Here is a 26293-nt window from a genome sequence, read left to right on the forward strand (position 1 = left end):
GTAAATTCATTTAGTAAAATAACAAACGCTTTTATGCAAATGAATGTTTTTTTTATGAAAAGTGATTCAACTTTTATAATGTCATATTGGATTGCTATTTAAAAACTAATAATTTGGCGCCGGGATGGTGGCGGGTGGCAATTATACACAGATTGAGTCGCTGAAGTAGTATTTTATTGAGAATTAAAGTTGTTTTTTAAACCCACCGAAGTTTGTCACACGAGAGAAAAAACCGTCACGCCAGTGCTACCAGAGTGCCGCCAAGTTTTTGCCATAATGAAATATATACATAAATAAATACAGGCCCCACAATAATATATCAAAAAAATATTTTTCAAAAATGCTAGGAATCCTGTGGCGTGTATAAATCCGCCACTGGTTAACTGTGATATATTTCGGAGACTAAATATATTCAAGTCGCCTAATTATGTTAATAATGAATTCAACAGGAACGTCGTTTGGAGGAAGCGGCAAGTGGTGGCATTTTCCCTCTTTGAATTTGGCCAGAAAAATGCATGTCATTTGAAGAAATACTATGAATTTGAATGAAATCGAAATATTTAAGCAACGAACCCTCCTGAAAATATCTGAAAAAACATCACAGTCATTAAAAAAATGTATAATAATACTTGGACATAAATAGTATATTATTGTGCAACGGTACTCATCTGCATTTCATTCACTGCTTTTTGAACGGAGTTCACTTTATTTCGACGCATTGTCTGTTTTGTTGACGCTACTATCGTAAAATAAAGAGAAAGGGGAGGAAAGCACGTAATTTTTGTTTTAGATGAAAGTAAGGTATGGTCATTTTCGTAAGCGTTTAGACTTCGTTCGAGGCGGAGGCTCGCTCGGGCGGCTGTCAGCTCGCGCCAGTGGCGCCGATCGATCGGCCGGCGGCGGTGGCTGCTGCGTGCTGACGGAGGCGCAATCATGGCGGCTCTGCCCTCGCCCACTCAGGTGCGCCCGAGTTTCCACTTCCGCCGCTCCGTCCGAACTGCGCTTCCTCATCTCGTCGCTCGTCCTACCGGCCGCCGCAGCCCCCTCGGCACTCGCGGCGCGCCGCCCCTCTTCCCTCGTACCTCGTTCTCGTTCATTGCGCCCGATCGATACTCGTTCGTCGATCTCCTGCACCGTTATCTTCTCTCGACGAAGTCCTTCGTTCCTCTCGCGTCGAACGTCTAGTCATCACAACTAGTGCTATAAAAAACGATAAATTTCAAACCAATTGAAATTTTTGTAAAACGTTTTAAACGTCAACTAATATTGATCGATTAAAATACGTCGTATATTACAAACCCATTATTGATTTCAATCTTACAGTAAACATGTATTCAATTGTCGAGCCTTATCTATAGCCAACATTTCAATCATAATCATAATATGAAAAAATTCTAAAACAACGCCTTAATAAACTTATTATTTACTTATTAATAATAGAATCGTGAATAATGAGAACATAAAGCGCAAAGACAAGATAAACTATTTTGATCAACTATTAATATAAATAATCAATACAAAATAAATTGCCTAATATATTACATTTTATTGCAATTATGTAACTAGGAGTAATGGAAGCATTATAAAATCTTGCTTGCAGTCAATTCTACCTACGTTCATAACAGAGCTGATTACTTTCTAAACGTCAAACTCTTGCCTATCTATGCTCTACAACGGCACAGAAACAAGTTGACAATCAATTTTTCGTAAATTGATTATTATATTAACGAGTAAAATGGACAAAATAAATAAACACGTTAATAATAATAAAATTTTATTTAAATGCTCTCATCCTAATAATGGTATTTCTATGCTCATAAAAATCCCCATCGAGCGATAGATGACCTCAAAATACAAATTTTATTTTTATAATCCACCACCTCCACTTCCATATCGAAATATAAAAAGCACTTTCAGATCATCAGGCATTACAGTTACATCTTTTGCTACATTTACTATGAACATAATGCACTCTTCAAAAAATTTCAGCTTTTGTGTAGAATGGCCCATTTCATACTTTTAAGATGCACTTCTTTGCTCATTAACGACTACATACAATTGTTGTAGTTGTCCACATTACTTATTTTTACCCCTAACTCGATTTATTGCACCCATTTTGAGATTTTTGAGATAAAATTTGTCTTGTCAATAAACTAATTAACGAACACATAATAATATTGACTTTTTTTACTCAAACTAAATTGTGAGCAATTTGCAATAATAATTTTTATAAATATTTTCAAAACGAAAGCTAAAAAACAATATAGACATTCCCCTAAATATCTTAATTTATTTGATTTCGAAAAGGATTTGTTAGTTCGGTGATTTTCTGGACAGGAATTTTGTGAACACTGATTATTTAGGACAAAAAAATATTTTTAATATTATAATTAAAAAAATAAGCTAAGCATTTGGATTGTTAAATTATCAACTATCGAGTTCAAGTAGCAATCGACTTGAATTAAATCCAATGAATCAATATGTTTATTTAGTGATAAAACATTTTTTACCAAGGAAAAATATTGATTCATTTACTTTAATTCAAGTTGATTGCTATTTTGAACTCCGTAGTTAAAAATTAAACAATCCAAATGTTTACCTTAATTATATTTTTTAATATACTAAAAATATTTTTTTGTCTGGATAATCTATAGGATGGTCCAATTCGAGTTTCCTATGTTGTAAATAATCATGCTTGTTTAAAGGGTCAAATGATTGTTTGCAACAACTCGTTTATTAAATGGATCGCTTAACACGTTGACTGCCGTGTCAGCCACCGGTGGCCGACACGACATACCTAGCTTTAGATTGTCATTTTGCGCTGTAGGCCACACATTATGTATAAACTACTATTAAACTTGGCCGATATATCATACTAGCGCCGCGTCGACCACTGGTGGCCGACACATGAAAAAACACTAATTTTCTCCAAAAATATCTCAAAACAAATAAAATAATTGTATAACCAATTTATTATTATAAGAAATGCTGATTTTATAACCCTGCAAAAAATGTATGGGGGGGGGGAGCGGCAATTTTAAAGATCGCCATGGGCGGCACATACACTAGCTACGCCACTGTGCTCAATGCATTAAAATTGTTCTACAGAAATAACAATTCTGCGCAAACTGTGTATCGAAATTTCCAGGAAAATTATTGTCAATTTCATCATCCTACTGAGCCAACAATTCGAAACGTAGTGCAAAAATTTGAAGAGGCTGGAAACGTTGGGGATAGGGTAAGACCTGTGCATCATCTTGGCGCTCGTATAAAATTCAGATAACACAAGAACTAAGCACAGAGACCACGGATAGCGAAAATATTCTATGATGAGATACATTTCCAAATCTATGGATATGTTAATAAGCGCAATAGCCGCATATGGGGCGAGGAAAATTCTCATGTGATTTACGAGAGACCATTACATGCTTAAAAAGTGACTGGTACACGCATTGTGGTCAGGTGGCGTTATTGGTTCTTACTTTTTTGAAAACGAAGGTCGGACTGGTGGAAAGGCTGCTGAAGCCAGAAAATGGCCAGAAAAGTGAACGGGTTTTTTCTACTAGAGGAAACCTCGTAACATCTCAGAGTATAAGATTTGACCCGTCAAATGTTAAAAAGATCCTCTACATACAACTGAATCACAGTAGAGTCTGTATCACTAAATACAATATTGGAATTCCTATTGTTGAAGAATTACCTGTCGGAGAGAGGCATAATGAGGAGAGTGGACCATTATTTTTAACTCCAAGAAGTCGTGCTGGTTCTGCATCCAGTGCAGCAAGTAAGGACTTCTGCAACACTGTGAATGTGCCTCCAAGAAAAGCTTAAGACAGTTACCGAAAACTTAAAAAAAAAGTTACAAAGAATTGTGTATGCTCCAGATTCAAACTTAAAAGATAATGTTGTCAGCATTGGTCCTTCAGAGACTATCAGTGCAAGTTACACAAAATCAGAGGCAGATACAGAAACTGATTAATGACTTATCTTACTGTGAACGCATCAATGTATCTTAAAAAGTAATTAAAATAAGATGAATTTTTAAAATTTTAATATTTATGATTTTTTGGCTTTAAATATAAAGTAATATTTTCATTATTTAATGTTCTGTTCATTTTAATTTATAACTGGTTATTTAATATAATTTTGTAATATTAATAATTTAATAAAATTTTGTTAACAAATTTTTTTTTATTACAAATGAAAGTTACAAAATGTATCGTTAATTTTTGAGGTTGTACAAAATTAAACAAATTTATATCAATATTAAAGAATATTATTTATATTAAACGATATTAATTGATAACAAACGTTGTTATCGATTAATATCGTTCATTATCGATTACAGGAACGGTAATATCGATCAAACGATAAATTTCGTTTATCGTTATCGACCATTATCGATCTAATCGATAATATCATTTTTTATCGTTTCGTATCGTTTCGTTCATTATCGATTCGAACATTACGCTCCTTAATTAGAACGCATAAAAACCAACATCCGCCCAAGTTATAGCCTAGATACTGCCCGAAATGCACGAAAAAGTGATTGAATATTACATTGAAAGAATTGTCTGCTGTAGAGGGTCCAGAAACGGCCATATAATTGATATTATTTTTCATAATTGATGAAATACATCAAATGTTCAATTAATAAAAAGAAATCCGAAAATACTATTTTTTTTAAAAAAAGTTTAAAAACTGAAGTTGCTTCAGTGTTCGCAAAATTCGTGTCCGTAAAAATCCGAGAACTCATTTTTTGCACACTACTGTGTGTGTCAAGCACACGTGTATGTGTCAAGCCATCTCGAAAATCAGTTTAAACTTTTGAGATACAGGTGAGCACTTAGCTAAACCTAATCGACAGTCAGGGTTTAAGCAACAGAGCAAATGTTTCAAGAAATCGTAAAGAAAAAAAATTGTAAAGATATATTAAATTAATTTAAAATAAAATACATATTAAATTAATCTAAAAAAACTTATCTATAGACATAAAATCCAAAATATCTCAAATAGCTAGAAATGAGTCGGATATAAACAAATCCTAATTTATTTTATATTTTTTGTAGCTTCTTTCTGTATTTAAAATTTCCAAAATTCGTCAGCCCTTCATGAATTTCTCAATAATTTGTACACAATGAACTTGTATAGAAATTAAATTATTTTCCTTAAAAAACTTATCTTTCCTTAAATCGTATGAGTGATATTTCGTGTAAGCAATATTTGTATGAGTAATCGCCTTGTGAACAATAGTCCACGTGAGCATACTTTCTGTAACCATTTGATTTCACTTGCTGTTCTGTCAAGATCTGACTAAAGTGTCTGAAGGAAGTGATTTAGTACGGATGTATTCTGGCCTATATATCCTTCATAATTCGAGGAAGTCCAACGTTCCTTTCAGTTCTTGAGTATCTGACCAATAGCGACTTATTGTATAATACATATTTTATTAAACTGTATCTGCGTAACAGTAATTCGAAGTCGGTAAAATTTGGCAGCATCATCATATGGAATGTGATGCTTGGTTGAATTTGTTGTTTGTGGTGTGATGTTCTGCGGAGATATGCACCGACCTTTTAGTGCCTTCACGTAAAGTCGCATTTTTTTATGCAAATATTTTTGAAACCGTTAATAGTTCTTAGATACACAATCGTTTATATTATGCTGATAAAAAAAAACTACAATGGACAGAAATAAATCAGTTATTTTTATAAAACCATTTTAGCCAGTCTTTCACAGCTAATTTCGTGGCATTTATCGCAAAATGTGAAATTTTCGTATACAACCAAATCTCACACATAATCGTTATTACAGTAATAAAAAAAAATATTTTTTTTGTTCAAGGTCTCTGGCATTCATCATGCGATTTATGAAGCGTATTACAATCAGGTAAATATAATATTGTGAACATTCTGACAAACTATATTCTTGAATGAATCTTAACTGTCTTGGAAAACTTTAAAGTGCTCTGTTGATTGTCTTGAGATAATGACGATGGTTTTTTTTCATGCTGGCAAATGTAATTCCTTTTTTAAAAATAATTCCAGGCTGACCCCAATGGGACTGGAGTTATCCAAGCGTTGGATGCCGCTAGATTTCTCAAAAAATCTAAACTCAGCGATGTTATACTCAGCAAAGTGTGGGACCTCTCGGATCCCTCGGGAAAGGGATATTTGGATAAGGTATTACACTTAAATCGTTACATTATTATTATCGTCGTATGGCAGAAAAAATATTTTTAATTTGAACCAAATTATTATATAAGATAAAAAACGAGATAAATAGTGATAAAAAAGGACGGGCATAAAACGCAATGTGATAATGACATAGTTATAAAAGGACACGTTTTTTGTCGGACGACGTAGATATTGGTTTGCTATAGTACGTATGCTATTTCAGGGCGGACTTTTCGTCGCTTTGAAACTCGTCGCCTTGGCTCAATCTGGAAAAGAGATCGCCATGTCGAATATAAACTCGGAAACCCCACCGCCGAAGCTGGTGAGTTGAATATCCGCACTGTCGTGCGTAAGTCGCGTCTGAGTCGATTAATTTTATTTTGCAGGGCGAACTTCCAAAAGTACCCCCAACTGTTCCGCCGCCGCCCGCGAGCGACTGGTCTGTAAAACCTGCTGAAAGGGACAAATACAATCAACTCTTCGAATCCCTGCAACCGTCCAACGGTTTGATACCCGGTAATAAAGTTAAAGGTGTACTGATGGAGTCGAAGCTGCCGCTTCCTACTCTCGGCAGAATTTGGGATCTAGCTGATCAGGACAAGGACGGAATGCTCGATAGGCACGAATTTATTGTGGTATGGATGGAAGTTTTAAAAGATTTTTTATATGAAAGATTATCGTCGATACAATGATGTATTCGATTAAATTTGACAGGCTATGCATCTTGTGTATAAGGCGTTGGAAAAGCACGCAATACCGGCGGTGCTGCCTCCCGAACTGAGACCTCAACCGATGTCCGCTCTGCCGGTTCGTCCACCGTCTAGACCGCCTTCACGGCCGTCGTCTCCGTCTCCGATGCGTCCGCCTCCACCGTTAATTCAGCCTTTAACTGCTCTTCCTTCCAAACCGACTGTACCGATGAACGGCAACGTCTCTCAGGCTCCTTTAATACCGGGATTGTCCGGACCGACTACGAATATTATCGACGTTCAGGTAAGCAATTCTTTTAATTGATAATATAAGAACTATTAAACAAATTAACATACTATTTCGCACAGCCGATCGCCGCTATCAAACCTTGGGTGGTAACTCCAGCAGAAAAACAACAATATGACGTTCTTTTCATAAAAGCCGACGTCGATATGGATGGATTTGTATCCGGAATGGAAATCAAAGATACGTTTTTGCAATCTGGACTACCGCAACCGTGTTTAGCCCACGTATGGTCAGTATTTTACAACTCAAATCGAGCAGGATTGAACACAAACTACGTACTTTTATTAACATACATACAGTAAAGATATATTGATATAGATAGTGTAAAAAAATATTAGTGAGAATTTACCATATATTTTTTAAATATAAACAAATCTTTAATTCATTCTTCAGGAGTCTTTGCGACTGGGATAGTAGCGGTAAATTATCTTGCGATCAATTCGCACTAGCAATGTGGATGGTTCAGCGCAAACTGCGAGGAATCGAGCCACCGCACGCTTTAACTCCAGAAATGATTCCACCGTCAGCGAGAGGAGGCAACAGTCAACCGGTGAAAGAAAAGGTGCAGTCGACTATTCTAGAACCCTCTTATTTTCGCAATTTTATAAAAGCATCTAAAAAACGTCCAAAATATTGCTGTAATCGCAAACATTGTCAGATAGTCATTGAAATGAAGTTTGTAAGGTTCCAAAATATTTATGTGCACGATTCCCAGCAGTTCATTTCTGTGCCAGCAGCTAAAATAGTGACAAAAATATAATACACATAAAATAAGTTCTTAGTATCTTATGTATTACCTATATATATTAACATCGTCTCTATTTACATATTTAATAACTATCTCTCCGCTCAATGTTACGGATATTTTATCATCAACATTTTTGTAAAAAAGCTTAGTCTCATTTGTACCAATCTTCCATACGACCATTGCGTTATACAATATTTTACTAGAATGTTTATTTTAATATTAGACTAAAAAAGTGTAGAATATATGTTATTGTGAATGTGTTTTACGAGTAAAGTTATATTTTCACTAGTATAAATATAATTTCATTAACTCAGTTAAAATGTATCAAACAATTGATTTAATTTCACTGCTCATGATAAGAAATTCACAGAATTGTGACGTCATGTCGTTTGACAAAATACTACAATTTATAAAATAAATTAAACGAAACCCAAACCTAGTTAAATGAAAGTTCAAAAACTTAAGTTAACCCTTTGATCTGTATCACCATACACGTACGGTGGTCGATCTTTCCTTATTTTTGAAGTTTCCCAGATAGTTATATATTTACTAATAGAAAACATATTTATTGTAAATGATTTACAGAAAATTATACCAATAAATTAAAGAGTACGAAATAAATGAACATAACAAATAATATTTAATGTTAATTATATACAAAATATTGAGAGCCTCTGAATTAATATAAAAAATATGTAAAATAAATTAACTAAATTTTATAATAAAAACATACTAATACAAAAAAGTAGTAAAATAAATCAAAGCACTAAAACGTTGAGAATTTTTTCTATAATATACTATAAATGCAATATATACAAATAAATAAATAACAAGTAATTATTGAAAAATATGTCAAATTTACTCACTCCATGTTTGGTTAATTTGTTTAGGTTAGGTTTTGGTTTGAACAGCAAATGGACATTTTGCAACTGTCAAATAGAGTTTCATAAATATTTTAGAGCAACATATAATTTCACTAGCACCTAGCAGTTAAATACTATATAAAATGTATTTAAATATGATTTCTCTTAAATGACAGCGAAAATATAATTTCACTGATAATACACATTCACTAACATATATAATTATACCCAGGACAGACGTTTTTTATAATATCTCCTTTGTGCGCATAAAGAAATATGTTATTTGGAATAGTTTTTGAGAATTTTGTTATATTAGTTTCCTTAGCTCTTTCTTCTACGGAACAGTTTTCCTGAAAAAAAAAACATTCACATAACGTATACCTATTTTGTATATGATGTAACTAACCTTACACTTTGTTATTATGATATGATTCTTAGTTTTTACATTGAATCTAATAAAATTCGGCGCTCGTTTTGATTTACATGGCAATTCATATTTATAATCTATTAAATATGAATATTAGTATTTATTTCATAGATATATATATATATACGGAAATATTCATTACTTTTAAGTCTATCTTTGATTTTAATCATGCATATTCCAATCTTATTTTTAAGTCCTTCTTCGTCGCATGAATTGCATTGAGTCCATTTTGACCATTTAATATAATAAGAAAATTTGTCATTGACGCGAGTCTCATTGCGACTCGCATGGATCTTGATAATGTTATCTTCGTATGTTATCTATATTTATGAAAATCTAATAAATCATAAAATCAAACAATACACACTCGCAAGTTTCACACCTTTGTTGTATTTTCCTCCACATAGCACGTTTCCAAAATGATGGGATCGCCTATGGAAAATCCCATCGAACAATAATATATCCCATTGTGCCCATTCTCAATTCGATAAATATTCATGTTACCGTTCTCAATCTCTGCGTTCTTCGTTTGTTTTGCATTGATACGTATTTGTGATATATCCTTAAAGTTAAATCAAAATGATATTCAGATTGTAGTTTAATTGTTTTTAACTAACCTTTTTAAACGACCATTTGATGCTCTCGGTCGCGTTTGGCCTATTACATAATTGACAAGGTAATGAAACCGAATGACCTTCAAGTGCCATGAAATATCTCGGTATAACTCGATTTATTCCTTTGCGTGTGTTGTAATATGCCTCTAAGCAATCATTGTAGTTTTTCCAACGTTCTCTTGACTCTTTGGATGCATATGCTGCTGTATTAAATACATATATGTATAATTAAGCTAGTAATTATTTTTGTGGAACTATCTTACCATTGATCAAGATTATAAAGAAAATTGTCAGCTTCATTGTTCAAAAATAACAAAAGGTGACAATTGAAAGTTAGTTTATTTTTGAATATTCAGCAGGAAATATCTCTTGGTCCACAAGCGACGCCTGAGATGGAAGCTTTAGCAAGAGATATGGAGCAGTTGGCGATAGAGCGATTGTCTTTGGAATCTGAAGTTCATTCTAAAGAGCAGAGCATCAAAGTCAAAAACAGCGAAGCGAACAGTTTGCAAGTAAGTCCAGAAGTTAAAATTTAATATTTTGTAAGCAGAATTATTTCAGAATCTTCGATTAATTTTAGAGCGAGCTAGACACGTTAGCGGCTACATTAAAACAATTAGAAAATCAAAAAGGGGAAGCGCAGAAGAGATTGAATGAGTTACAGGCGCAAGTGGAAAAACTTCGCGTACAAGCTAACGCGCAAGAAGGTGTAGTAAAGACCGCTGAATCGGAGACTAATTCCAGACGAGAGGCTGTGCAGAGCTTGAAGAAGCAGGAGCAACAACTCGATGAGGAGCTCAAGCAGCAAAATTCAAAGATCGATTCGTTAAACGACGAGTTGCAACATTCTGTGCTTGCCATTAGTCAAGTATGCGACAGAAATAGCTTAAATTTGCTTCGAAAAATTCTCATATAATTAATGTTTCGTTTCGTTTCGTTTTAGGCCAATGTAAAAATTACTCATTTGGAAGAGCAGGAAAAGCAAGCAAATGAGGCTGCGACAGCTATGGAACAAGCTCTCGCAGGCGGCTCTGCGCCTTCACAACAACATCTATCTCTTTCGGCTCCTCTTTCGCCTACTCGTCTTAACCACATGGTGCAGGGTTCCACGCCGGATAATTTGGTACAATATTTGCATTATATATTGTTTACATTTAACTAATGTTGAAATATCGATTTTATAATGACACAAAAATGTAATTAAATACAAGTAATTTTTATAAATATAAGTATATGTTTTGTGACAATGATTGACTATCCATCACTTGTGTATCTTTGGATCTTTTTTATATATCAAGATTTAAATGACACTTGTAATTTATAAAATCTTATCAGGTTGTTCCATTAGTCTTTGTGGTTTTTATCCTACATTTGCAAAAATGTATAACTATAAATTAACGATAATTTCACTATTCTTTTGTGTTTGTTAACGGTAGTCGTATCAATGATGCTACCTATATAGTAATGGGATTTTTTGTTTCGATATTTTCAACCTTAAATCAACAATGGTAATGGAGATAAAATAATCTCAGTTAAGCAATATTATGCTTTGAGTTTCAACTTGGTCATAATGTGACAATAGCAGTTCAAAACATCTGTAATGCAATGGGCAGGGATGCCATTAAATTTAGAGAACCCAGCCCTTAAGGATTGTTAGTGAGGATATTAGGGCTGCCATCAAAACAGGTCTGAGATAACGATACAGAGCTAGCACAAAAGCTCAACGTGTCGACTACATCAGTTCACAAACATTTAAAAAATTAGGAAATAGACTATGAAGAGGGGTCGATTAAAATTATTGTGTCTTATGTCACTATTTATTTATTACAATCTACATAACAGTGATACCTGGCGACGTCGTACGTTTTTATAATCTGACTGTTTTGACCCTAACGCATTATCTTTCGGCAACCTTATCATGTCCTAGTATCCTAACATATTACATATAAATGTATTTTTTCAGGATAAATCTGACAATTTTGGCAATTTTAATGGAACTAAAAGCACAAATGAATTCGCATCAGATCCGTTCAAGGATGATCCATTTGCTAGCAAAGACACGTCCAACGATCCGTTTGCAGCGCCATTCCCAACAAATAATAAATCGAGTGTGAGTTTTCCAAATATGCGTATTGGTAATAAAAAATAGCTTTAAGTAAAATTATAATTTTTTTCTGATTACAGGGAGGATTTACTTCCGATCCGTTTGCGAGTAACTTCGGAGGCTCAACACCCGATCCGTTTGGCGGAGATGCTTTTGACAATCCCAAAGACAATAAATCTAAGATAGACGATGTAAAATCTATATTGAATAGTTTAACGTGCTTAATTTTTCACAACATTTTAATATATTTTTCTTTATAGAGTAAGGATCCTTTCGGATGCGATCCGTTTGCTATTTTGCATGCGCCTACTCGGGACGGCTCGTCGCCGACGCCGTCTCTGCCGCCTAAGAAACACAAACAACCGCCGCCGAGGCCAGCGCCTCCTCGTCCTCAACAGCCAGCATCGGCTAATTTTAACGCTGATTTTTCCAACTTTAAGGTATGCATCTTAATACGTTATGTGCAAATAACATAGTGTACTTTTGTATATGTTTTGAAAGTACAAAGCGAGCATGAAATGTAAGGTTGTGTGAAACGTCCTTATGAATTTGGAATATTAACTGCTTTTATTTTTCCCTTAAATGAAGTTGCTTTGCTTTATTTGAAAAACTAAAGCAATTCAAATTCTATATTTTTACAAGTTTATTATTATTTTTTTCATGTATATATTAATGTATATTTAAAAATTATGCATGCTAAGAATTTAAGTAGCTAATTGCTTATATTTCATAATGGTGTTTTTTTTTTTTTTTTTGCTTCACAAATTAGATATTTTGATGAACCTGTTTAACATAATTTTTTTTAATATTTCGATTTTAATTTTTATTAAAGATTATTTAATTAAATTTCAGTAAGTAATACTATTGAGCAAATCATATCCATTTATTGTAAAGAGTACGTTTGGCGTGAAACTATAATAGTTTGTTCTATAGTCCTTTATTTATAAAGTATAGTAAAAAATCATAAATTTGTAGAAGTTCCGTTTCTAATAGTTAGTTGCTTTGAAATTTATTTATATTGATTAATCTTCTGCAATATAAAGATCCGCCTACACAACGGGCAAATTCTAAAGCTTTTATGTAGATTGTTCAGTGCATTTTTTTTACCTATCTTTATCACAATCAAGTAAGCAAGCAATTGCACATGCACCTTCAGGACAAGCAAATAAAATCAGAACAATTAACTCAATGTTTTCAAACTATTTTTCTTAAAATAACCAAGATTCTCCAAATGAATGCTTCCTTTGTATTCTTTAAATAATTTTGCAACTTTCAACAGAAAAATATATCAATTATTTTATTGTATAAGTATAAATTTAAGTACTTATTTATTAATAAATACCATAATATTGAAGCTATATAATGTAATGAAGATTTTTTAAATAAAATTTAAGACATGAAAATGCTCCTAGAAATGAATTTACAAGACACTTTTACAAAGTTAATCTTAATCCTTTGGTTGCCGAACCTTTTGGGATTACTATCTAAATATCGATGTAATACATAGTAATAAATAATGTTATTTGTCCTAAAGCGAATATCTTCAGGCTCATTAAAAATGTATCTGATTCATTATTCAATAATGCGTCTGATCAAAGTAGCAAAAGCCGATATATTGTATTTCGGCAACCAACCGGTTAAAGTGTGTGAATACTTTTCTTGAGCATATTATTTAATATTTTTTGTTTTTATTTTTTTCAGATTTATTTATTTTTTATCCCCTCCCCAACGTTTTTTTATGCATTTTCTTTAGGTTTTGCCGTTGGCTGCTGTGCACTTATTTTCCTTTATATGTTCGTCTGCAAGTATTGTTTATTAAGTATTTTATTATTATTTTGTAGTAACTTTGTTTCTAGATTTTAAAAGATTAATAGAATGAAACCAATTACGTTTGAATATAATTTTGTAATGTTCTTCAACACGACAACTATAAAATACGATCGCTTTTGTCAGTAGATTTATTATATTCAATAATTTAAAAAAAATTAAATTGTTAATATATTCTAATATTCTATGATGCATGATTAAAATGGTTTTATATTTAAAAAATAAAATAAATTTGATATTATAATTATTGCATGTTATCAAAGGGGGGGAAAGTTTTGATGGAGCTTTGTTGTAGATTTACGATATATATTATGTTTATTCGAGGGTAGATTGAAAACTATATAAATATGATTTTTACATTATTTTTCAATATAAATATCTTTTAAGTCATTTAATGTTGTAATGCTTAATTCTAGTCTTCAAAGTATACCATTACGGCTTGTGGATGAAAATAGTTGCCTTTCCATGTGTTGTTTAAGGATCGGAAATAAATTAAGTATGATAGAGTTAGATCTGATGAATAAGGGAGATGAGGTATCAATTCAGTGTAGTTACTGATGTTTGTGCTATAGAGATCTTGATGGAACAGCGCATCTATCATGCTTTCTTTTTATTTTTTCACTAAGTTGTTGCAAATGTCTTATTATGGATTCATTATTACTTTTTGTAAAGTGATAATAAATCTTTTACTTTGATTCAAGCTGATAATTCAATAGCCTCTTATTATTTCTCGAACTTTGATTCGCCGATCTGCCGTGACCATATTGTGAATCAAGCAGCTGCAGACCTTACACTACTAGAATCATATTTGCTGTTTGTTTAATCAGCTGCTCATTTGTGTATTCGATAAAGTCAATGCACTCTACTTTAAAAAAATACACTAATGCTAGTTCGCATAACCTCACAAAAAATAAATGTGCGTCTAGTGCTGCCCTTTCTGCAGGGCTGGATTATGTGCTTAGGGCGCCATAGTTTTTCAGAAGTGTTGAGGTCAGTTATCCCTTGCTGGTAATGATTTTTTGTAATACTCATGAAAAATTTATAAAATTATGTTTTATATATACAATCATCATTTAACACTTTCAATTTAAGAACCACACTACACGAACGGTTGTTCCATGGCGAAAATGACGCCCCAAAGCGAGTGCCGCTCGGGGCGGTCTGCAACCCCCCTTCTAGCTTTAAAAAGAGCATTACAAATAATTGATTATATTATATCATATATTTTATGGTACCTCCCCTATCCACACAAAATTAGAGTGAGACATCGATTATTCGATTTATTTGCCTGATTTTCAACTATTATATATGAATATTCGGAAAATATTCACTATAATATCTCAAATGAAATTTGAAAAAATCGTAAAATGAAACAATTTGTATACTTGAGAAACACAGGATTTCTCTTAATATACCCGAGTGACTAATGCCGTTCCAAAATCCATGGTCCTATATGCGCCTTTATTTTGTTTTGAAATGCGAGACAATTTTTACACCTTCGAAAAACATTTGTGAATAGAATGTTTATCGGCGGTGTCTACTATGATCGAAATTTGCAGAATTCGTCTGTTGAATGATTCAAAATGTTGGTTAGGCTCACCCTTTATTATCGTTCAACGCTTATCAAAAAACAGGTGTGCGTCGCACATTTTTGTGAAGTTCCTATTACGTTTTTGTATTTTTTGATTCAAGCCGTGAACTTTTATCAGTTCAATAATTCGATCGTGATTAATTTTCTAGTTTAATTTATATACAAATCTGCACAAAAACACGCCAATACGGATTTGATCTTTATGTATATCAAATTCGTTCCAAACATTATTAGCTAATGTATATACAATAAATTTGATAAAATTATCAATTTTGCTGAAATAACTTCCCTGATAAAAAGATATGAAAAATTAGGCTTAAAGGTGCATATGATCTCTAAAGACTTAATCTGTCCCTGCTTCTCTGTATAGGGGCCCAAAGTTTTCAATCTCCTCTCATACATATATAATTGTTTTGAATTGTATATTTTTTTAAATGTACATAAGTTATCGAAATTGATTTTGTCCGTAACAAATGAAAAGATTTTTTTCAATTTTTTCCCTAAAATATTGAAGTTTCTTCTGGTATTATTCCAAATATTAAATAATTTTATAATCAAGCTTCATTCGTTACTTTGTAAATTACTCAAGAAAAAATGATTTTTAATAAAAAATATGAAATAGAACGATAAATATTTTTTTTATATGTAGTTGGACGTAATCATTGTTGTGTGTATATCTAGAAGCAAAGTGATTCTACATTTAATCCACATGTATTATTTTTTCTCTCGTTTTTCAGCTTTAAGGGGAGGGGATTTGCGATTGAGCTCCGCCAGATGACCAAATAATATTTTAATATATAGAGCTGATTTTTGTTATAAACATCCGATGACCTATAAATATCTACCTTATTGTGTTCAGTTTCCGAGAAAGGGACCGTCCCCGGCGCGTCCGCCGACAAGCAGTGCAAAGGTAAAACAAAGCATGGACTTTACCGAAGATCCCTTCAGAGACTACCGATACGAAGATCCGTTTAATTTGGAAGACCCGTTCGCTGACGTGGCAGATGCGTCTGAGCTGCCGATGGGAAAGAACGTCAAAAAAATCACTGCAGTGGATCCTTTTAGCATGTCGGAAAGTAGCATTCCGCCAAAGCCGACTAACATTACATTTTCAGCATTTGAAAGCGACGACTTCTTCTCGTCAAAGATCAGCAGTATTAATAATAATAATAACAACAACAACAATAACGAAGCTTTCGGAGGGAGGCAGTCCGTGCCTTTGCCGATCAACGATCCGTTTAATAAAACTGGACGCGTTTCGGCACCTATCACTAACAATGCATGGTCGACGTGGGGCGCTGGCAGCGGAGGAGGCGGCTGGGACACAGACTGCGACAATTGGGCGACAGGAGACGATTGGGCAAATTTACCTTCGCCTGCCATCGATGCCAACAAGCTCAATAACAACACTCAATCGAATGAAACGTCTCACAAATCTAAAATATACGAGCCGTGGAACAAAATCGACTCCAAGGGCTCCGATAAAGTCAGTAAATCTTTACAAAAGAAAGAAAAGTCGCCCAAACCCTTGAGCAAGTACACCAAAACCCTCAGTCAAGCCGTCTCATGGGGCAGTTTGAATAAAAGTAAAAAGTCCGGCGCCAATAATAACACTCCGCCGATACCGCCGCCTCCTCTGCCATCGGAGGAGAAGCAGTTAGCCTGGGCGGCGGCCGAGAGCAAAAGGCTCGAAGAGAAAAGGAAAGAGGAAAACGAACAATACGAAAGAGAACTAAAAATGGCGATGGCTCTCAGCATTGGGAATCATTAATGTTTCTTTTGTCGCTTTATAACATATCGATATACATTTATTATTATTATATTATTAAATTCGGATAAAATAAAAGTGACCGGTTAAAGTTCACTCAACATGCGAGTTTGTATAGTTAAAACTCGTCAATTATCAAAAAATTCAGCATGTATAAACAAATATTTTTTTATATATAATCGGCAATTATTGTTAACCAACATTATATACATATTTCTGTATTATACATTGTTAGATTTTTATATTATACATATTTATCTCAAGCTACTCAATGAAATATAACTAAAGAGTGAACTTGAACCGATCTTCACTCCGAGTATATTATTATATATTATACATACATACATATGTACATACCCATATGCAATCGATAAATAATATATGTATATCTAAGTTTATCTTGGGTGTATAAATAATGTGTTGTATAATATTATTTTTTCGTTAACATTCCTTGTTTTAAAATATAACTATGTATTAACATATTTGTATTATATTGAATTCTCGTCATTGTAATGTATATTATCTATTTTTAGTTTTATGCAGTAAAAGTATGCTATATTAATAATAATTTAACAAAAACATATCCCTCTGTAGTTTCTCGAGCAATAATTTAATAATTCTGAAAGCTGTTATTTGTGTAGTTAATTAATATTTACAATGTTATATCAATATAATATGCACCCAATACTTGTATTTGAGAATGATTCTTATATTTAGTACTATGTCTACAATTTGTTTGTGAATTCTCATAATTTTCGAAGTTATTTTACCAAAGATGTGTGTTAAATTCGTCACGAGTGTAAGACCCGTTGATCAGTCATCGTTCATCGACATTACAGTTTCATACTGCAAGCCTAATAAACATTTTTATTATATTTTAACAATTATTGAAGAGTGTTGGTCAAATATATTTGTTAGTGTTGGTATAAATGTACATAAACATTGAGAAACTTTTCTAGTAATAATGAGCCAGCTTTCGAAGTTACTGTGTCGATCTTTTGTGTTTTAAGTGATTTGCATAAAAAAATCATTTTTTAACTGTGATTTTTACTTTTCATTATTATATGCTACATATATTATAAAATATACGTTTACGTTAATTCTTGTCATTTAGGTTTGTAAAAGTATTCCTCTCCGCTTATAATGACTATGTAACGATTGTGACAAACTTGCAAAAATGAATATATAAATGTGTATGCATATGTACAAGGTGAGCAAAAAAATGAACTCGATATTACAATTAACGCATATGATTTTTTTGCTCATTTTGTATACTTTAGCGAATTGTATAGAATTGTTATTATCGGGTGTGCATACACTCATTTTGAAGTATAGTTATCTTTTATCAATAGTTTCCCCTATGTGGATGCACTTGACTATAAATATATTGTTAACTCTTTTCTAGGACATATAAAATAATTGTTGGACAGAATGCGTTGCAAGGATGTCATTTGTATTGACGGCACAATTGCTGCCGCAACACTGTTGTCATTTATTATTTTATTGTTGAAATTATTAATTTAAACGAAATTATTATATAGAATAAATTTATAAAACTAAATATGATCGAGTAAGTTATTTAAAATAAAACACAATAAATTAATATAATCACTATATAATGAATGTTGTTGCAAACACATAATAATTGTGCTTTAAATGAATCAACAAGTTATATTAAAAAATGTTTTGGTATCGGTATCGCGATAATATAAATATAAAAATATAATATGTATCAGTTGTAGATATGAAAGTATCCATTATTATTATTATTTTGTGGACTACATTGATATATTTTTATAATTATAAAATATAGACATTTGACAATAGAGAAGAATTTATAAAAAGTTTTTTTACGATACGGCTTCAAAATGCTTTATTTAATTGAAAATAATGGTAAATTTAAATGAAAATATTGGAATACGGAATTGTCACAAATTCATTGCTTACATTATCACACACGAGTTATTTTTATTAATACTCATTATGTTATGTATACGTATATATATTTATATATAAATAATATAACCGCTTTTGTATTATCCTATTAATTGTATCGATGCTTAATGAATAATAAAAAAAACTCCTAATAATATCTTACAGGGTTAATAGTGTTTCAACAATGCATAACTTCACGTTGATACGTTTTTAAATGGCACGTACAATTAAATCGATAAGATTTAAATGTATTTTAAATAGCTTGATGTTTGGCTCTGTAATGTCTAGTTTTTTTATAACATGTAGCAACGCATTGTTATGTTTATTTATTTATTAAAAGTTGTTTTAAAGATCAGTTATCTTATTGATGCGCATCGCAATATATTACTATGTATAAATCACATTTCTTTTCAGTATTACTATGTTCGTTAACGATCTGCAATAGATTATAAAGTGTCAATTTTTAAAACTACTATATATGAGTTTGTAAAAAGATATCAATGTTGAATAAAGTTTGTTTGTTGATTAAGTGAATAATATGTAGTTAAAAGCCTTAAATAAAACTTATGTGAGGTTATCAATCATAGTGTATTTGAGTATTGGCTTCGAATAAGTGTTTTTTAAAAAATGGTTAAAAAAAATACGATGAATAGCTAAAAAAAATGTGGTATTTGTAAAATGAAAATTGTATATTTTTCAAATTCTAACATGTATATCATTATTAGCATTTTTAGATTACACTTCATGACCAAAAATGTTTATCGTGTAGCGTTGATATAGCTAATATCATATTTTATGTTTTTAATATTTTTTAAAATAAAACTGATACCAAAAATTTTCTCCATCGATTCTTCCGAAGCGAATTGCATAGTTTCTTCGATGATCATTACGATTGATAGCTTTCTAGCTATTCCAACGACACAGCACAACGGCTCTTCACCGTTAAGATGTTATTCTTGCGGAGCGATTGTATTGTTAATTCTGTATTGTTCTATTGTATATTATATAAATATTGAACATATTTATTTAATAAATTTTTATTCCTTATCATGTGTTATGTGATGTATATGCACTTGTATGAACGCATACATGCATATATAACAAATAGTTATATTTATAAATTTAATAAAAGTTAAATGACAGTTATCGATAATTAAAAAATAAATAAAAATATTTGTGATGAATAATAAATATGTACACATATGTATCTATACATGTACCATTAAAAGTATTTAATTGTGAATGTAGATCCATCTTTATTTTTGGTTCGGCTATAATTTTGAATCGTACGTTATGGAGTTCAATTCTACGTCGTTTTGTTGCAGAATGTCCTTTTTCAGTTCACTGTTTATTTTTCTTTCATCCTTTTTCTTGAACAACGAATCTTGTAAATTCTTGAATGGTATTTCCACCATGATGCAAATAGGGCATGCTATAATGTATGTTAGAGTCACACTTGATGCAAACATGCATATCTACAATTACAAAATTAAATTTTAGACACAATATTGAGTCAAATAAATAGAGTGACTTACTATATTAAATTCTATGATTTCAAACGGCGCTCTGATCAATCCGACGAATGTTCTTTGAGGTATTGTATGCAGCAAAAATGCTATGAATGTTAACCTGCCGAGTACCTGAAATCCACTCCATTCGACTATTCCTCTAGCAAATTCTGAAATAGAATAAATATAACAAAATGTGACTACATTTAGTTTACTATTTTTTTCTCCTGGAAAAAGCTGAAATGATGTCCCTGGACTAATTTAGCTAACGAAGTTATCTGAGATATTGACGCAGTAAATTTTTAAGAAAATCACAGCTACAAAAGACTTCTTAAAAAAAGCTTAATATAAATGTATACAAAACAATTTATGTATAATACAGATTGTGATACACAATCACTAAAATAAAAATAAAAAAATTCGGCTATAATCCTCTCGTGTAATGATCAACTAAATGTGAACCACCTTAAAATATAGGTTAATAATGGAAAGGAGCCCTGACCATTCAACGTTTGTAATGCTGCGTTTGTAATATGCTCTTCAAAATCAAAACCAGCTGTATAAAAATGACCTGACTTAAAATTCTAAATAAGTTGCCGGAGAAAGACAACTAATACTGTAACATGTAAACAGCTGGATCAAGTAACTCAAGATAAATAAAGAAATATTCACCATTTATGTTTACTTTCAAACAACTTGGTTTTGCTCATTTTCACATAAACAAAACTTATCTCATGCTTTATAATAAAAAAACTACTCACTCTCAACTTTGTGAACGAAACCCAACAGTACAATTCCGCATATAATGAAGTTCCAAACTATCTTGTATAATGCTGTGTAAGCAGCCTCCACAAACGGCTTACTTGTATAATTATCAACGTAAAAGATAGCACCTGATATAATTAACGAAACACCCAACGGATACGCTGCATAGAAAAGTATCAAATACCACTGAAAATCATACAATAAAATATCTTGACTCAATATTCTATTAGTGGAATTAAATTGAATTATTTTACCCTTTTCCCTTTAAATGTGATTTTATTTTTATCAAAATAATACTGAATAAATCCAATTATAAGGCCGACTGTATATCCACCCATGTTTCCATTTAGAGTTGCATATAAATTCCTAAACGTCGGATCAGTGTTGAATAGATTTCTAAATACTCTGCAATCAAAATATTGATTAGAAACCAAACAAGGTTAACAGCTGCCTCATTTAGAGGGATGAAACATACTCCGGTGATTGTGGAATTATTGGATACCATCCGTTTATGTATGTTAATGTAAAAGGTAGAAGTATTGAGATTGTCAACATGATGCTCAATAAAATCTTCTTGCTGTTTGGATACTTCCAAACTATCGTCATTATCAATGCACCGATGCAAAATAATTGAGTATCGGCTGCTAAATACCTGAATTTAGTTGATTATATCAGCTACATTGTTTGTTATATCGTACTATAAGATATCTTACCATGACTCCGGCATACACAAGTGTGCTCCATGTACGTAATTATTTATATATAACAAATTTGCCCACCAATAGTTGCTGCAAACCTCCGCTTCGTCCATCACCACAAATCTCCATTGTGGTCCGAAGCTCATTTTTGTATTTATGGTTACTATATAACCTAGTATTATTGCGTAGACTGGTGTCAATCTGAAATGTATGAGTCAAATGTATTTAGCTCGAAACCCTGAGCGTTACCCAGAGTTAATTTGATATTATAGTAAACATTAACAATTATAATTGCTAACTCATATATAAAATGGACACATAAAACCTTTTACAATATAAGATTTAGTTTACATAGACTTTTAAAAAACAGCAAACTAAAGGCAATTTATTTCTTTAATGCTTTTAGATATTTAGATTATATATATATATAATATAAACCTGTTGCTGATATTTATAAGTTTATACACAACCTCAATCTTAAAACAACTACTACATAATTGTATGGTGAAAAATTTTGCTTATGTTTCTGAAAAACACGTTTCTATTGAGAAAACAGTTCAATCCATAATGCATAAAAATGTCACTTAATTGCTTATTCAATACATAATAGACCAAATATAACAAAAATAGCTAGATAAGAATATTGACATGCACTATTTGATTAACAAGTAGAGCTAGATATTTAGTTCCACCACAAAATAAAGAGCTCAGCCTTAACTTGATATGAATATACTCAACACGAGCTAGATTTACATATATGAAAAATAGTTATAACAAACACTAAAAAATGTACTCAAATCAGTACCTATAAATTTAACCTAAAAATACAATATATGTACTAGTATTTACCTAAGTGAAAATGTGGAAAATTTAAAGTGTTACTTTATTGCATAGAAACAGGGCAGGCTGCCGCCTGGGGCGCCAGTTCCACAGGGGTGCCAAAAAATCAAAATAAAGGCATAACATTTCCTTCAAAAATTAAAAACCTACATTCGCCAAGTTATAGCCGAGACACCGCCCGAAATGTATGAAAAATTGAAATGATCGGATGCTGCCAAAGGTCCAGAGGCGGCAATTTAATTAATATTATTTTTCATAATTAATAAAATACACAAAAAAATTGTATGTTTTTAAAAAAAGTTCGGAAACTAAAGTTGGATCTGAATTTAAGTTTTGTTTGACTTTAGAACGAATTAATCGCGATAGACTTATTAATGATTCATCGTTATTCATTGACCTATTTTCAGGATTATTCATAAGAAATGGGATATCGAGTATTTACCTGCACCACCGCTGCAATACCATCAAAATGTACGTCCGAAATCTTGGAGTCGGGTGGGTCTCCGTATATTGCAAAAATTGATAAGACATCAAAAAACTTGATATTCCTAGGAAAGTCTGCACGACTAGTGAGCCGTTATATAGCAGTTGCATAAGCGGATCACTGTAAGGCTGAAATTCAAAGATATTAAAGGTAAAGATTTGTACAAGGATGAAACAGAATCATGCCTAATTATTTAACAAAACATTCGATTGAATAGCAGATAAGTCATTATCCTTATCCGTTATTAGTCAACTCACTTCTTCGATTTTGATCGGGTTCCTTACGTATCCATGCGGAATTATAAGGGTGACGTGAGAAAATATTACTGCTAGCATGGTAAGAAAACGCATTCCTTGTATGCATCGAAAAGATTGTTTCGATTTGTCTTCAGAATCATCTTTTGCTCTTTGCTTCGGCATCAACTTATACCAGTTCGCTATGATCGAGAACGACAGCAGTAATCGGTTACCTGTAAACAAATTATACGCTATGTTATTATTGCATTAGATAATTAATGGTTGAAACTTGGATTTACATTTTACTTTATCATTTATGTTAGTAATATAATTAACGATCGCGTCTGCCACGCTAGGGAAATAAAAGGCAATTATAGATGTTTATGGTGAAGGTAATGTGGACCTACGCATTTCCGTATTTAATCAAGCTTATAAATTAATTTAAAAATTTACATAAAATTGACACTTTTTTAACTTTTAGATTACCATTAGAAATCATAGTTTAGTTACAACTTTTACGAAATCAATATATTGTAAATGGAGCACTAATAACAATATTGATGAAACAGTATAAAAAGTATCGACTAAAATGATTGATAAACTGATGAAAATATAAAGCAGAAAGTTAATTATTATTAATTAATTGGAACAAATTAGGGTGTAAAACAAATAAATTATAACTCTCAACGATAAAGAGCAGTAATTAGAGACCCATTAATAAAATACAAATTAAGATAGTTTGGAAAAATGTTTAACTAAAGAGAAATTTCAGGAGGTATTCTACATAACTATCATAGATGGATTTAATTGCGATTGGAGCAGTAAAAAAGAGATAAAACTTTTTTAATAGATGAATTAGTTTTAATAGATATGGTGGTTGAAGTCTTGGATTGGGTAAAAAAATCCTTCCTACACGGAAATTAAAAAAACATAATTGAAGTGAGAAACGTATTTATCAGGAAGTGTTTCAATTCCTAATTAGGACTAAAATTATATAATATGATTCATTAAAAAATAACTTTAGGGACATTGAAAAGTGGTTCTATGTTAATAAATTGTTTATTTTTGTGAAAACAGAAATGTAAGATATAAATTAAGATATTTATTCAAGTTTCTTTTGAAGCAGTTTAAGGCCGAAAATGGTGCCTTTCTATGAAATTGCTACTAGAGATTAAACATAGTCTCACTAACCCCAACCGAAAACCATGAAAGCGAAAAGGAAAAAAAAATCGCATACAATTATGGGTAAGTTTCAAACATTGCGTGCCCATGGAAGATAGAATTACCACTAATACACATGCAGATCTTCTCAAGAATCATGATTAAAAGTGACGTAGACTTTTGAGTATGTTTTGCTGCAACATTACAATGCTACAGTTCAACAGTTACGACAATCTGAAATTTGTTATATTTTTCTGGTATCCATGCACTTTCATATATTAAACGCCATGGAAACAGGGTAGAAAATGAATGTCCATTTATACATTTTCCTTTATGAAAATTTAAGGTTTTCTCTTTAATCTGTAGTATAAAACATTTCTAATATCTATAAAAATCTTTTTCTGTGGACCAATATGAATTAGCGTCCTAAAATTATTGTGTATTTAAATATGTTTTCTTGTATTAAAAAACGTATTTTTTTTAAATATTGCACATGCAGAGAGCAATAGAATATGTTTGTGTTTACTTAACTATTTCTCAAATATATGAAAACGAACATTTTTAAAAATGTCTACAGCTACTGGAAAACCCAAGTGGAAGGACATCTTCAAGCGCATAAGGAACGAATGAATAGAGAGTGAGTAAACTATAATACAAAAAATAATAAATTCTCACCTACCATTTTCGGTACGTCTTCTCATCAACATTAAGTGATAGACAGTACCTATTAAGTTAACCAAAAATAAAACAAACACAATGATAACGTATATCCAATCCTCTATCGCATACTTTGGTCGTGAATTTTTATCTTCGCAATACACCAATGAAACATTTCCATTCATTTCATACATTTCTTCTAAATTTCTATTGATGCATTCGCTCAGCCTCTGTTTGAAGCTTTCGCTATTTGGATCTAAATCTACTGTCATATTGCAAGTGGTCGTTACACAAATGCCTTTATGCAAAATGTCGTGTCTGTAATGCTTCAAGGTGTATGCGCTGAAATTCTATAAAAAAACATCAGGTTTATATTTGCATTCATACTAATGTTTAACAATTTCATATATTATCGTATTGTTCCGTACCTTAATTTGATACCATAAATCGGATGGATTTGTAGTTGTCAAAGTGGTATCTGTGAGACAATATAGACCGTTTGTCTTAAGCAAGCAAGAGTCGAAATCGTCCATTGTGAACAAATCCGGCATTTTATAATACTCATTTTCTGTAAAATATATTAGATATAAACTCATGATTTAATTAATTGTATGTTTATGTTAGTACCAACCGTCGATTACTTCCGAACTGCAAGTTTTAAAAAACAGTAACAACACGAAGCAAAATTTGAACATTTTGGCAAATGGTTTTTTTTAACCCGTTTCAACGTCGTGTGTATCTACTCTAAGACACATCGCGAGACTGATATGACAAATTACCATTGGCTGAGAAATCGAATTTTCTCGTTCACCTCGATCACAACACGACTCAAATTACGTTGGCTGCGGACATGAAACGTGGAAAATCGCGGAAAAACAACGCATAAGACCTTAAT

General features: G+C 31.9%; 2 protein-coding genes across 6 annotated transcripts; one reads left to right on the forward strand and one right to left on the reverse strand.

The window, feature by feature from the left end:
• Positions 1-832: 832 nt before the first annotated feature.
• Eps-15 (Epidermal growth factor receptor pathway substrate 15) lies at positions 833-18675 on the forward strand. 5 transcript variants are annotated; one of them, XM_088203085.1, is made up of 15 exons: positions 833-960; positions 5845-5889; positions 6048-6182; positions 6400-6498; positions 6563-6811; positions 6891-7169; positions 7235-7401; positions 7566-7734; positions 10181-10336; positions 10405-10692; positions 10768-10947; positions 11788-11934; positions 12009-12119; positions 12189-12368; positions 16206-18675. In XM_088203085.1, the coding sequence occupies exons 1-15, from the start codon at positions 934-936 to the stop codon at positions 17115-17117; spliced, it is 3144 nt and encodes a 1047-aa protein (XP_088059211.1). In that variant the 5' UTR covers positions 833-933; the 3' UTR covers positions 17118-18675. The 5 variants fall into 5 exon arrangements, with proteins under 5 accessions (XP_088059211.1, XP_088059212.1, XP_088059213.1 ...); XM_088203086.1 differs by having other exon boundaries at positions 10184-10336; XM_088203087.1 differs by having other exon boundaries at positions 16084-17046.
• LOC148226554 (nose resistant to fluoxetine protein 6-like) lies at positions 16234-26093 on the reverse strand. The gene is made up of 11 exons (XM_088204613.1): positions 26030-26093; positions 25827-25966; positions 25421-25748; positions 23602-23813; positions 23303-23472; positions 22036-22221; positions 21798-21974; positions 21577-21727; positions 21319-21508; positions 20585-20727; positions 16234-20524 (listed from the first exon to the last, which is right to left on the reverse strand). The coding sequence occupies exons 1-11, from the start codon at positions 26091-26093 to the stop codon at positions 20321-20323; spliced, it is 1965 nt and encodes a 654-aa protein (XP_088060739.1). The 3' UTR covers positions 16234-20320.
• Positions 26094-26293: the final 200 nt, after the last annotated feature.

This window comes from Plectrocnemia conspersa, unplaced genomic scaffold (assembly GCF_051122295.1).
Source record: "Plectrocnemia conspersa isolate PC_06_02 unplaced genomic scaffold, ASM5112229v1 ptg000014l, whole genome shotgun sequence".
Taxonomy (NCBI): domain Eukaryota; kingdom Metazoa; phylum Arthropoda; class Insecta; order Trichoptera; family Polycentropodidae; genus Plectrocnemia; species Plectrocnemia conspersa.

What these genes read in the sequence shown, in the direction of transcription:
- Eps-15 (XM_088203085.1), top strand. Translation starts at nt 934, where the DNA reads ATGGCGGCTCTGCCCTCGCCCACTCAG. An exon ending in GTTCCACGCCGGATAATTTG is followed by an intron (nt 10,948 to 11,787) that starts GTACAATATTTG and finishes GTATTTTTTCAG; the next exon opens with GATAAATCTGACAATTTTGG. An exon ending in CTGATTTTTCCAACTTTAAG is followed by an intron (nt 12,369 to 16,205) that starts GTATGCATCTTA and finishes TATTGTGTTCAG; the next exon opens with TTTCCGAGAAAGGGACCGTC.
- LOC148226554 (XM_088204613.1), bottom strand. Translation starts at nt 26,093, where the DNA reads ATGTTCAAATTTTGCTTCGTGTTGTTACTGTTTTTTAAAACTTGCAGT. An exon ending in ATTTATGGTATCAAATTAAG is followed by an intron (nt 25,749 to 25,826) that starts GTACGGAACAAT and finishes GTTTTTTTATAG; the next exon opens with AATTTCAGCGCATACACCTT. An exon ending in GAGAAGACGTACCGAAAATG is followed by an intron (nt 23,814 to 25,420) that starts GTAGGTGAGAAT and finishes ATTTGTTTACAG; the next exon opens with GTAACCGATTACTGCTGTCG.